A 14315-nucleotide genomic window follows, 5' to 3' on the forward strand; every position below is an offset into this window, starting at 1 on the left:
ATTAACAACAAATATACAATTTTTAACACATTATAATTCGCTTATTTGAAGAGTTGGGGGATGCAAAGCATCCACAAACATCCCCCTGTCTCCGCCTTTGCTTCTAATGGTTCAGTCCACAACTTCTTGAATCCAGTAGTAGCGAATCTTTTTAATTTTATTTCTAACTTTGGCATCTTTTTTTTGTCCAGTGGACGTTCAACTGTATAATAAGAGCCCATTTCATTACAAATGTGTCTAAACAGTCCTTTCTTGCAAGTGACATTGCTTTAAGTTTTATGTATTCCTTGCTATCATCTATAATATCATATGGCAAACCTGATTCTTTAACCACATTGACACATTTCACACATTGTTCATCAAGTTCTGCACAGAAGTGCTTAAACGCCACATAGTTCAGCAGACATCCGGGCGATTTGTCATATTGGCGTGTTGATTTTGTTTTAGCTTGCGGTTTTGATCTTTTTGTTGGGTTTTGAGTTGACTATTATCCGTTGTTTTAGGTCCTTTTGCATCCTTATGTTGTTTTGTTTGATTTTGTCTGTTGGTTTGTTTTAATGTATGTATTTAAGGTTTTTTTTTTTTTTTTTTTTTTTTTTTTTTTTGGTTTAGTTGTTGAATTTGGTTTTTCGTGTTTTTTCTAAATGCCTCAAAGTTCTAGTATATGGGGTTGTTCGTGTTTGTCACCGGTTGTATATTTTTGGGTTTTTCATCTTTTATTTTGATGATAGATCCTCCTTTATGTTATTCTCTTCATTATTTCAAAAAAAAAAAAAAAAAAACCTATAATTTTTTTAAAGATGGAAACATTAGAAGAATGGTTGGGGAAATCAAAGGGTTTGAAAAAGGAAAAGCCGTGGAGAGTGGAGACCGGATAACCTCAGGTGATTTGTTAAAAACTCATTATCTTTTATCATTTTCAATATTTAAACCTAACCCTTCACACCAAACAAAGGCTGCGATTTTTAAAACCCATGATCATAACCATTGTTACAAATACCACCTGCATCAATCAGACTTGTTGCAAGTTTTATGAGTAAATTTCATTGTCGAATGACAAAATGATGATTGTAGTTTTCCCTATTCTAAATTTCCTCTACACAGTATCATACTTAATGTGATATATGGCATAGTTGGTTTGATATTGTGGGTTTAAGAATACTAGTCAGTTAACCTGTTTACATGCACAACACATGACATTTAAACAGTTATTCAATTTTCATCTCAGATTTAATAATCAAACTTCAAAATGAATTGCCAAGAATCAAACTTACATAACACTCATTGCCAAAATTGCAACTCCTAATTCTAAAGTCTATATGCCAAAAGAATATGTATAGTAGCATCTGTCATGTATACAACAGTCAAAACATTTGTAGCTTGAATGAGGTTAAAATTACAAGAATGAAAGACACCCTTTTCGCAACACCACCATAGCACATGTTCATTACTTTTTTCTCGCTATCAACAAATGACCTTTATCAATGTGGATCAGTTACGACTTTGATGACACAATAGCCAGCTGAAGATGTCCCGACTGGCATAACTTTACCGGATTTTTGTAAGTAGTGATCTGAGCCGATTTTCCTTCTAATAAAACAACACGCGCAATGCTAAAAGACTCTCCTTTTTCAACAGCGTACTGCCACTCTCTTACAGTTACCGAAAACCAATCTTTTCTCGCATTTGAAGTTGCTTTCACTTCTATGTATTCCTTGCTATTATCCTTCCCTACAACAACAATATCGTAAGGTAATCCTGATTCTTTGACCTCGTTGACCCATCTCACCGTTTTCTCACCAAGTTTGGTTGAAAAATGTTTGAAAGCCACAACTTCTCCTGTTCTCCCAGTTATGACCTGTTGTGGGGTCACAAATGTGCTCCAATTCAACTGATCTCTCTCAATTAAATTGGACGAACCAGCTTTCGCCACGTCATATCTAGTTTTTGAAGAAGATCCAGTTTTCGAATCAGAAGAAACAATGTTCTTTGACTGATCGATGAAACCAATATCGGTATCGATTGTACAATCTGATCGGTCTTTTGCAGTTTCATCTTCTTCTTCCAAGATTATTGCAGGTACTGTTGAATCGGGATTTTCTTCGATGATCCAGTCAGCATCATACTCGATTAATCCTTCGGTAACATCCCGACCCATTTGAGAACCACTAAATGGTTTTGTCTTAACTGAAAATTCAAACCCGGGTGCGGTTTTCCAATTGACAGGTGGCCAATTTGAGTTGGTTCCAGACTTTTTAGGTTTTGGACGATTTAATTCATCTGATGACAAACAAGCGTTTACGTCTAGCATAGTTTTATCATCTACCAGTGATGACGTGGAGACTAACGTCCACTGTAATTCTTCATTTGGTAACTTCATAAGCTTTTGGTTATTAGTAATGAAAAACTCCATTTGCTCCTCTGTGGACCCCGATTCTGCCATGGTTGTCATCATATGAAGGAAATTTGCCAAGTGTAATTCAGGTATTGGAGCAACTAGAAAACGAGAAAGCTCCATAAAAAGCGAATGGGTATCAGATTCACGGGTCGCGTACAAGATGTTGTCTTGTAAAAGACAAGTGCACTCACATCGTTTGTTCGATTCAATACCGAATTTCTTTATGACATTTTTGTAAAACAACTTTTCTACCACAATGATTCGAAGGTAGCTTATGTTCTTGAGTCCAGATAGCTTCAATTGTGAATATTCATTTGGATGAATGCTATAAATGTAACGTTGAGCATATGGTAGAACCCAACTTACCAATGAAGTTTTGAAACTGCTATCCGCTGGTCCATAGTATATTGCCTCACGAGTCACAACCTGCGTATTTAATAGTATAATTTAAGAAATACAACACAACAACAACAACAATACCCAATCCCGCATATGCGAGGTATGGGTGAGGTGAAATGTAGACAATCCTTCCTCTACCCTCGAATAGAAGAGAAGTAAATTCTCTAACCACGAGTCGAGAAAAGATTCTCCACCCACATGAAGAGAAAGTCATACTCCAGGGTAGAGACATTGCTTCCGTGGGGACCTCCAGCCAAAAAAAAAAAAAAATTGAATAAAATTACAAATATTAAAATAATAATAAATACATAATTAACTAAATAAAATAATGCGACACCATGAAAATGGTAGAATCAAATTTCCATGGGTTTTAAAGCCTGCCTGAAATTCAATTTAGGCTCTACGAGGCAGTCAAGTCGCCAATACGTCGACGCTTCTTGTTGCCTCAATTAATAGAGCCGAAAGGCATTGAAAACAGAACTCGAAAGGCATGTCAGGTGGAAGTTGTTGCGCAAGCAAAGAGAATTTAAGAAATAGTATACTTCAAATTTAAGCAGTACATGATGCAACATATTTGTGGGCGTAAGCAGAAAATTGAGATTTTTTGTTGCTATTAATAAGTATTGGTTTTTTTTTTTTTCTTAAAAAAAACTAGAATAATGAGTGAAAGATTACCTCTGAGAGAGACGGGATTCCGAGTTTCTGAAATACAATTGAAACTTTATCCCGGAGCATTTGTTTTTCATCAGATGTAAGATTGCCGAAATAAAGAAAATCAATATTGCTCAAATTTTTAAATTCCATTTTTAACTGATCATCATCGCACCAACATACGAGACCAAAAGATTGATGCAACGAAACCCATTTATCTTGCACAGTTGGAAGAATCCTCGTTTCCTTTTCCTCCATACTCTTCTTCAAGTTATTAAGATCATCAGAATTCAAAATTCCTGAGTCCAACCCGTCACTCCATTTTTGGAAAACTTGAAAAACCTAACACATAAAAGATATATGATCAAACCTACATGTATATTAAAACTAGTCCATTCGGGTTATAATCTAACGCACACACATATAAACACCAAAATTTGAAAAAGTGGATACCGAGCCCAATCCCGTTTTGACTCACCCAGAATACATACCCAATATAACCCAAACCCATTTCTAACGGGTCGGCCATTTAGCCACCGACAAGTATTTTCCTATATGGGTGTACTCACAGTTTTAGCTGCCTGTGATGGCAAACTTGAAGCTGATAGTTGTTGCAGAGACTGAAGGTAGCCAACAAAAGGAGGATTTTCAGGGACTCCAAGCTCGTTGACAAAGAAATAACGGAGGCCAGGATAAACGTTGCATAACATCTTGCTGAAAATAGGATGAGTCATATTTCGGTCAAACTGTGGATGAGTTGACTTTATTCGTTCCATTGATCCGGTTGAGTCATGCCAATATACTTCATCAGGAGATAAGAATGAACCAGGTGCAACTTCATCCATACAACTAAATGAGTATGGAACATATATGAAAGCTTGAGATTGCAAATGCTGCATTATCTTCTGTCTTGAGATGCTCATCTCATTCCATATATATGTGTAAAACTTGGACATTTGAGATACGCTGATAAACGTACATCATAAAAAATTAGAAGAAGTATCTAATAAAATATATAATAAAACAAAAAAGAATAAAAACCTAAACCACTCAACATAAGCTCAAATGCAGAAGAAAAAAAAACAAAACGAATTTAAACAAAAAAAACTTGAAATGTATCAAGTTAGCAGAGGATGCTCTTCTTACTCAATACATATACATGCAGAAAACGAAAACATATGCTCCCGAATGAACAAAAGAGTAATACCTGGCCCTAAAAGGTTTCTTAGATCTTCTCCAAACTTCTAGAACTGACAGAGCATCATCAATAGTGACTGCATTCTTCAAGCCAATATCTTTCGATAGCTTCAGATTCTTAACCTAATTACAACCACCAATGTAAAAGAATATTAGTACACGAGTTTATTTCAGTTGTATTTTGGCCAAAATAAAGCTAAAAATGAGTCTGGCTAGTAAAACTAATGTGAGCTAACCTTAGGGATAGCATATGGTGCATTGTCGCCGAAAATTACACGCACGGTTTCACAGTTATAGAACAAATCTTTAGAAAAGTGAAGTTGATTATCCATACTAGAAGCCAACCATCGAACACTATCGAGTATCCTTAACACATATGATTTAAAAGGCTTAATTTGTCCATTAAAGCTCCAAAAACCTTTAATCTTATTACTAAAATAATCATCCCATAGTGCATCAAGTACCTCTAAAAGGTACTTACCCTTTTCCCGATCACCATTCGACGAAACATGTGACAACAAATCCATCAACTCTTGAGAACAATAATCTTTTACAACGCTCCCTGAAGTTATACACTCACCATCTAACATCATATTCTTAAGATCAGTATAAGATATGTCATCAATACACTTTTCAACTTCAACTATTTGCACAAAATCGGTTACTCCTAATTCCTGCAAGAATTTTCTCCATTTCAATTTTACTCCAGATGAAGATTTGTACACCGGGTGCTTTAGATAGCTGGCATCGATCTCGAACCATTTCATATCAGGCCCACTAACCAGTTTGCTCATATTAATTTGATTCCCGAATTCTTTACCGAAATGAAGAGGTGTGTCAACAAGCCGTTTGTACCCGTAATTAGTGGATATAAAAGCATTGTTACGCAACTGTAACAATATAGATTCCTTTTCTATAAGACACTCGGGACAAGATGATTCTAAATGAAACATTACAAAGCAAAGGTACTCAATCATCAAATCTGCATTATCTGCCATTGTTTTTTCATCTGAAATACCTGGTAAGATGTGCACTTTTAATACTTCGTGTGCAGATAAACGTTGTACCCCTACTTTATAAAGCATCTGAGTTACATTGTTTTCAGAAGCATCGTTATATAGTGCAGGAGTCACGATTCGAAGTTTGGGATATAATTTACTGAACCCTTCAAGCCCGTGTTTGGAATCGGTATGCAACCATATTGCACCGTCATTGATTGATGCATAATTACCATCCAAAACAGGAATAAACGGTAACTGTTTAAGAGAACTTATGACATCAGCTTGAGTTCCATTAACCAACATTAAATACATAACTTTTAACCAAGATGATAACCAATTAAGGCCCATTGATTTCAACAAACCGTTACCACACAATGATGTCATAATTTGAAGAAGAATTTTAGGACCACATTCTTCAATGCCTAAAGCGCGTGCTAAAGAATCAGTCAAAACCGTATCTTTGTTCAAGTACCCTACACCAAGATGCTCCTTTATCAAACTATCAGGCAACAATGAACGAGTTTCTTGAGTCCAATTCCGCAATACTTTACATGGTGGGACCCAGTCATTCGTTTCCCCTTCAAGAAGCAGACAGTTAGACGTACGCAACTTGGAAATAATCATACGTGGGAGAGAAGAAAAAAACCCGTGCACTTCTCCTACAAGAGGAACAAAGCTTAAAAAGACTGAAACGCCCTTTGCAGGATTCTCCTTAAAACAAGGAAGGTTACAGAATGCCAGCTCAGCACTAACAAACAAATCTGGAAACTCGGATAGCAACCATTGATTCCATGGACTATCACCATCTACTTCCTCCCTTGATGAAGGAAGAATAAAATCGGCTTGAATAATAAACTTTAAACCATAAATCCTTAAAGGAAGAAAAGCAAAAACGGGTTGGTGATCCAGTTTTGAAATGTAGCTTCCATTATTTGTTTCTTCCAACATAAGTGCCATTGAGATTTCGGTTGATTTGACATCGTGACGAATATGATCGGCTTTAAGTTTAACAGATTTGACAAACCAAGTCATTTTCTTGTTCCCGAGAGAAACATTAACGATACCGTTTCCAATAACTTCCTTTTTCATGATAACGAGCGAATCGTTTAGAAGATTTCTAAGTTTGATACATTCGAGACGATGAAGGAATAGTAAGAGTGAAGGATGAAGGTCGGAGAACATGGAAATTAGGTTTTCGATTGAAAAGGATTCGTTTTTCTTAGAGTTAAAAGGAAGTACAATACATGTATTCCAATGTTTCTCATCCACTGGATCGTTATCTACAGAAACCAACTTGCTAAATGAACCAATGTCACAAGGTTTAACAACCGTCGGCAAAACAAAACCGATTTGCCCGTCGCTTATGTCAAACTTGATATGAAACCCGTTAGAATGAATTTCGGGAGCGTCGGTAACCTGAAAGAAGATCAAAACAAAACATTCAACTAATTTTAGTATGAAAATATGTGCAACTTGAAAATGGGGGAATATAAAAAAAATTCCAAACTATGAGTTCATAGAGCAAAAAGTGAGATGAATCGTCCTTTAGATGAAGAGTTTGTTTGATAACATTAAAATTAAATGAACAATAGAAAGTAGTAATTAAGTAATCAAGAATAGTCTACCATACCCGAAATACCGATTTGAAACCAATGCCCTTTTTGCCAATATATCCAGCACTAGGTTCCTTCTTTGTCGAATTTCCAACATCACAAAGTGCTTTAATGTTTTCAGAAGTAAATCCATGTTCATTGTTCAGGACTACAACACCTGCGTCTTGAAGAATGAAGGTAAGAGTTGGCTCCACGTCACATGGGTACTCATTATCATCAGCATTTTGAACCTAAAGATGAGAAGAAGAACAAGTTTCTGATTTAGATAGCAGAACCATATAAAATAGTAGAGATAGTAGGGCAGGTCATGCGGGTTGGCTAGCGTTAAATGATTTCAACTTTAAATGTGGGGCCCAAACGGACCCGAACAGGTTAGATTGACCTACAAAGACCTTTTTGTCCACTTATTAGTAGAACAACTTATGAGGTTGTATGCATTAAAATAAACTTTGGGCAACTTTCATCCCATTTGATTTAGCTAAAGTATGCTAGTTTGAGCCGTATGAGACTAAACACATCCGAATTCAAACCATATATAAGTAAATAGGTCGAAGATGCCACCTGTAAAACGTGGCTTCAACAAGTTTAAACCTTTGCAAACAAGTTGAATAAACATTAGAACACATGGAATATATACACTTACAAGTTCAAGTAGAAAATGTGAGTCTTGAGAGTACAACTCTTGAGAGAGACAATGAAGTGCCCTGCCTAAGCGAGCATGTTGCTTCTTTAGAATGTTATCCTCCTTAGCCGAAATATTTGGATCCAACCCAAACTCTTCTCGCCTAATAGACTCGATAATCTTAGTTGATTCCTCTTCGTTATTACTTATAGATGAATCTGGTTTCATATCTATTCTTCTCCCAATGGCTTTCACGACTTTAGGCTCCTCCTTTAGCACATCAGCCTTGGTAGATGATATCTCTTTTCCTTCTACACTGGATGATGTCACCATTTTTTGATCTAACTCAGATGATTTGCTTGAATTCGTAAAAGAGAAGGTGTTGTAATCGTTAATCCATTCCATTATACCAAGACATAATCCTAACTCGTGAAGCATTAGACGGTGTTCTGTGTTCCTACAATGGCTTAAAATCACACAAGGACCATCCTTTACAATTGATCGAAACCCTGAAAGAAATAAATCGGTTGCAAAACAACGAAATTCTACTGGTAGATAAGCCAAACAATCTATAATAAAATTCGATGCACTCGATATCCCATCGTTCACTTGACTTTTATTCTCGACTATGACTTTTAATGCTTTTTGCACATGGCATTTTAGAAGAGATAAAGGAACGTTTTTTTCACCACCATAAAGTGCAAACAAAGAAAGCAGACTTATTGCTGTATCAATCGAAGATCCCTGAATGGAAGCTTCTAGAAACGAATCGACTGTGGCCGTATTATCAATACGTATCACATTCCCATTTTTAGTAACCATACAAAGCAACTCTTTGGCATTTGTATCACTTAATAAAAACATTGTTAAAGGGCCAAGAGTAGGTGCAAACAAAACGTCCCAATGGGACCATGTATTTAAATCTGTCAACATTGGAGCCTTAAGTAAAACTTTAATTGCCTCCTTAGAAAGAACATGTGTGTCTGATGAACTGTTCACAGTAGGAGGTGATAATAAAGCAGCTGATAATTGTAACGTTTTAGACACCGAGTTGCTTTTGTTGGCCTTCACAATTTCATCAACGACTTTCATTGAACCTTCTTCGTCTATACTGAATGGTATTAATGGAAATTGCTTTGTAAGAAGCTCTAGAACATTCTGAATGCTTAAATTTTCATTCTCGGACAGATTATGTGAGGCTTGTGATATTAGCACCTCTAAAAGCTGGTGGGACATGCAAGCATTTAAAGAAGGCTTATTGTGGGCCCTATCGGTTGTGAAATACTTTTGGAAGGGAGTAGGTAATGCAGAACTGTTTTTTTCGAGGAATGCGAGTAAATCACCGTGTCCGAACGACTTGAAGCTTTCAACAGCATATTGCTGAGTAAGCCATACTTCACACTTGTAAAGATTTCTAATAAAGGTTGCGTTTTTTCCAAGAGAGGAACTGCAATTACCCTCGGGATCGTGATTATCTTTGAGGAACGAAGATATTTTCTTCAATATGTCTTCAGAACTGACTTCTGCATCGAGGTTAGAAATGAACAAAAAAAACAAAATGTGAGGACATATGATGGATGGTGATATTTGCACCATCAAAATTGATAAATCTACAACAGTTGTTCACTAAATAATTGTACGGTACAAGTATTTTATGCATACTTGTGATGGAAATATCTAGTCCCGTATATAATGGGATACAACCTCAAATGCACAGTATGCTAACTAGTTATAGGCAATCGTTACCTTTTTTTAGAGAGTAACCCAAGTCATGCAAATCTCATATACTACAAAGTATAAGGCGAAATAATTTTAATTTATAGAGATTAAGCGTGTAATTATGGACGCTCATTAGCTAATTCCATTGCATAAAACGGTTGAACGGGTTAATCAAAATATGCTTGAGATCAACTTAGTAAAAAAAAGGAAGGTTAGATTTAATCAAGCATGAAACACTCACCGTAATGTTGGTTGGAAACATGTTTACCGACAGTTGGTTTTATCTCTATAGTCACACTCTCACTACGAGCCTTTGAAGCCGTGACTGGTTCTTTTATATCAAAAGTTTGAAAACTGTCATACAAGCTATCCCACATTCCTTGTTTGATAGATTGGACCTGAAAAGAATGGCATTGACTAATTTGATGCAAAAGAAAGAACAGATTTATGAAACGAAGTTGTAGATTGTTAAAGAATAGAATTTGCCTATTTGTAATTGCATGGTTGTTTTTATGTAAGATCGTTTTCTAGTTTACAGGAAGAAGATAGAGCATGAAACTTAAGATATGACATGAACTATGATCTAGGGTTGACTGACTAACCGCAACATTCGTTAATCCAATTAATGGGTAGGACTCGTAAATTTGTTTGACCACTTTCTTTTTCGACTTCGATTTACCAGGCGCTTTGTAAAACGTGAACATCTGACTGATGACCTGTAACAAAGACATCAACAGATGAAAAATGTTAGGTACATACATGTATGTATGTGTGTGTGTATGTGTGTGTATATACATAAGTATACACATATGTATATAGATATATAATATATATACGTATATGTATATATACATATATGTTTATATATAAGTATATATACGTGTATGTATATATATGTGTATGTATACGTATATATACGCATATGTATATATAGTGACAGGTTCAAACGAGAACCACAAAGGTAGAGAACAGCGAGAACTTTTTAGTTACATGGTTTCTATGCATTTATATTCAACAAATTATATATAACTGTTATTTAATGCTCATATCGTCGGCAAACAAATGTTCACAATTGTGAATTATATGAAATATTCGCACGTTCACAAATACATCATGTGAACGAGAAATCATATATTTGATTATATAGTTAAATTATAGATTTTTCAAACTATTTTTTGTTCAATCATAATCTTCATCAACATTTATATTTGATTCAACCTACTCACATGTGAAAATCGTTGTAATTTAATGGTTAAAGCAGTTCTATACCTTTTTTGATTGTCGATTGAACTTTTGATTGTATATATATGTGTATGTATGTGTATGTGTATAAATGCATGCACCCGCGCGCGCGCGCACCCATACATATATATAGTAGTGTACTAACTAAACGGTAAAGGAAGCACAAACCTCGGACACGCTGTTCCTTTTGCATGCCTCCTTCCACAATGTGATGAACGTCATCATAGACTCCTTGTGTATTGACATATCAGCTATATCTTCAAGACTAAACTTACTCCTACCGGTTTTGCCCACAGAACCCTTTTCAACATCATCTCTCCTAACTAATTTGTTGCGAGAAGATGTATAGTTGTCTATTGTATCTAATTTTCTCTTTTTATTTAATTTAATAATGACATCATCGGGTGATGGGCTATCTTCCTTTTCACTTGATATTCCAAGTCGGGTCTTCTCCTCGGTTGCGGAGGGATACGGACAACTACTAACCCGGTCAGCACTTTTGAAACTTTGAGATGAGCTTTTGCTTTGACTAGTCAAACAAGTTTCATCCTCGTCACCATCGCTTTCGATGTTGTTTTCACCATCTTCTGAACTTGATGATTTGAATCGTAAGTGTGTGTTATGCTCAGAAGAAAATGACTTGATACGATCTGATAAGGCACTAAAATTTTCATCCAATTGTTTTTTCTGTGACACGAAAAGAGGACGCTTCTTCTTTGGTTTGCTAGAACTCGGGAGATATTTCTTCAATGTTGCATTTTCCATTGGTCTTGCTTGCCGAATAAAAGAAATATGCAACCTAGATACAAGATAAGCTATGTTATCATAAATGAGCTTAAGTAAGACAATAAAACATGCCCATTTTATGTCTCAAACTAACCTAGGAACAGATTTTAACCCTCAAATTTAAATAACAAACAAGAAAAAAACATCATTTAGGTTCAAAACTGTAGCGGGAAGAACGTAATCTCCTAACAGCCAATAAAGCTTAAGTAAGACAATAAAATAAGGCCCAACTCATCCTTACAGGAGGAACATTCTAGATTGACCCATTCACCTCATCTATAAGAATTTTACAAAAATATGTAATTTGTATTAATTAATTATTCACATAGTTGCCGTCTCTAATGCCCTCTTTAATGTTTCAACTACTTCTTAACATCGTTGCTACCATCTTTTCATTAACTAAGGCAAATTGCTTCCTATATTCAAGAAAATGGACTCGCAGTAAGAAAAATTTAACTACATTTAAGTATTTAACTTCACAAGGACTAAAAATCAGTGATTTTGATGATATGGACTATGTTCATTTAGAGCAACAAGTATGAAATCAGAAGATAAAGATAATGAATACACTGCTCCTGCAAAAATCCAGAAAAGTGTAACATTTGCAACTGAGTAATAAGGTGAATAGAAAAACATACCCCAAACTTTGGATACGTACATGAAGCTGTTCCTTGGTTTCCACTGATCGCTTTGTGGCAATAAAATCCAACAATTCGTCAGCCTTAACTTCCTTGCCTTTATGAGTGTCCATAAACTCAACCAGAAACTGAAGTATCTCCTGGCCAGATATTTTGAACACGCCAGTTGAGTTAGACCTCACACAAAAATAATGATTTATTAAAGGATGCCTGATAAGCGGTCCCAACTCAAGCTCTTCAAATAGCTGAACTCCTTCGTTCTTGCAAATTGCAGTCTCCAAATCGAATAAGGTGGTGATCTTCCAGACCCCAACAAAACAATTGATGAATGCATTGATCTGAATGACAAATGAATAAGAAAAATCAGATACGAAAAAATCAATTTTAGCAGCTATGCCACTCTTCACACAAAAGTATAAAAATCTAAATGGACAATATCTCAACTGAAATATTTTATTTATGGTATAATAAACAGTATATACATACATGTGTGTGTTTGTGTATTTGTGTGTTTATATCTATATATGTATGTACCTATATAGAGTAAGCTTCCTATAAGAACAATATCATAATAAAAATAGTAAAGACGCTCAAATTTTCTTAATTCAACGCAGATAAACTGATGCATTGATACATGTTTTCATATAAACTTGAAAGTAGTGGATGCATATATTCGCACATAGATGCATCAAGAGTAAACACTTTAATAAAACAAAATTATCTTTTAGATAATTCAGTTTATAGAAAAATACTTATTTTAGAAGTGTTCATATTGAATCCTTCTTCTATGTACAAATGTCTGTGTAGACCTATTATATACTACATAATAAATCTCAACTTCATACAAGGTTATAAATTATTGATAACATTAAGTTAACTTGCAAATGTTTAATCAGTAATAAGCCACAGGCAATAATAGTTGATTGAATTGAATATTTTATGTATCGATTACCTTTCCTTCAATCAGCATAAGGCGGTATAGAGAAGGCACATGTTGCATTTGAACACCTAATGAATCCCATGAATCAGCTTCAAGTATTACAAGTGCAGCCTGTGATACCTTCAACGCCGACACGTTTTCTCCGGCGGCGATGAGCTCCCGGCGTGCTTTTACTACAGCTCTGTCAATCTTATCAATATTTAAATTATTATTATTATGTTGCTGTAGTTGCAAGCTTCTATTATTATTATTATTATTATTATTATTATTGAAGCTAGGGTTCTGAGCATGGAAGTTAGCGTTTCCAATTGGTAAATTAGGGGAGGCGATTGGATAGTTGGGGGCTTGGTAGTAATAATTGTTGTTGTTATAGAGGTAATTTGGGTTTATAAGTGGTTGTTGTAGTGGCGGTTGCTGCGGTTGTGGTTGACCTCGGCGGTGGCCGCCGCCGCCACGGCTGTTGAAACGCGACGATTGTCCCTGTCCGTACATGGTGGGAGACTGCGGAAGGGAGAGAAGAAGAAAAAACCCGGGAGAAGGTTTTTTGTTTTGATGTGACCTAAAACCTGGAGCTATAATAATAAACTTACAAATATGTGGCGATGAAAGAAAATAGTCTCATCAAGTATTGTTTGCAAGTATACTATCTCCGTCCGTGTGGGTAAATACATCTTTTTTACCTAGTTTTCCTTTCACTCTCTTGATAATGACTCCCAAATTCACTTGAATCAAACCTGCCACGCCCCCATCTTACAAGGTGTGATTTTGCGGATCCAGTCATATTTAATACAAACCATCTCTAAATGAATCGCCCTATTCATCTCCTCTCCCGTTGGTCAAGTCACTTCGCACCCCTTATCATCTTGATGAAAGCATGCTTAGCAGCCCCTACCCCTGTAGAGGCTAACTTCATGCCTTTACGAGCCTACCATCTCTCTTAGCTAGAGAAAAGTCGACAGACATCTTTGTAACCTAATAGCCCCAAAAATGATGAAACGTTTTGAAAGTTACATTTCAATAAAAAATACATAATTTTGTACAATCTCAAATGTATCAAACGTAAAAGACATAAATACATAATCAAAATAAAAATTACAAGGATCTAAATG

At 35.6% G+C, this 14315-nt stretch overlaps 1 protein-coding gene across 1 annotated transcript; it reads right to left on the reverse strand.

Annotated features, from left to right (window-relative positions):
• Window positions 1-1229: 1229 nt before the first annotated feature.
• Window positions 1230-13698, reverse strand: LOC139896953 (protein NO VEIN-like). The gene is made up of 12 exons (XM_071879590.1): window positions 13219-13698; window positions 12267-12604; window positions 11011-11641; window positions 10203-10316; window positions 9842-9998; window positions 7903-9404; window positions 7277-7489; window positions 4882-7062; window positions 4656-4768; window positions 4018-4414; window positions 3473-3790; window positions 1230-2824 (listed from the first exon to the last, which is right to left on the reverse strand). Exons 1-12 carry the CDS (start codon window positions 13696-13698, stop codon window positions 1496-1498), a joined length of 7773 nt encoding a protein of 2590 aa, XP_071735691.1. The 3' UTR covers window positions 1230-1495.
• Window positions 13699-14315: the final 617 nt, after the last annotated feature.

Source organism: Rutidosis leptorrhynchoides, chromosome 1 (assembly GCF_046630445.1).
Source record: "Rutidosis leptorrhynchoides isolate AG116_Rl617_1_P2 chromosome 1, CSIRO_AGI_Rlap_v1, whole genome shotgun sequence".
NCBI lineage: Eukaryota > Viridiplantae > Streptophyta > Magnoliopsida > Asterales > Asteraceae > Rutidosis > Rutidosis leptorrhynchoides.

What these genes read in the sequence shown, in the direction of transcription:
- LOC139896953 (XM_071879590.1), bottom strand. Translation starts at nt 13,698, where the DNA reads ATGTACGGACAGGGACAATCGTCGCGTTTCAACAGCCGTGGCGGCGGC. An exon ending in TTGGATTAACGAATGTTGCG is followed by an intron (nt 9,999 to 10,202) that starts GTTAGTCAGTCA and finishes CATTCTTTTCAG; the next exon opens with GTCCAATCTATCAAACAAGG. An exon ending in GAATCCCGTCTCTCTCAGAG is followed by an intron (nt 2,825 to 3,472) that starts GTAATCTTTCAC and finishes TTAAATACGCAG; the next exon opens with GTTGTGACTCGTGAGGCAAT.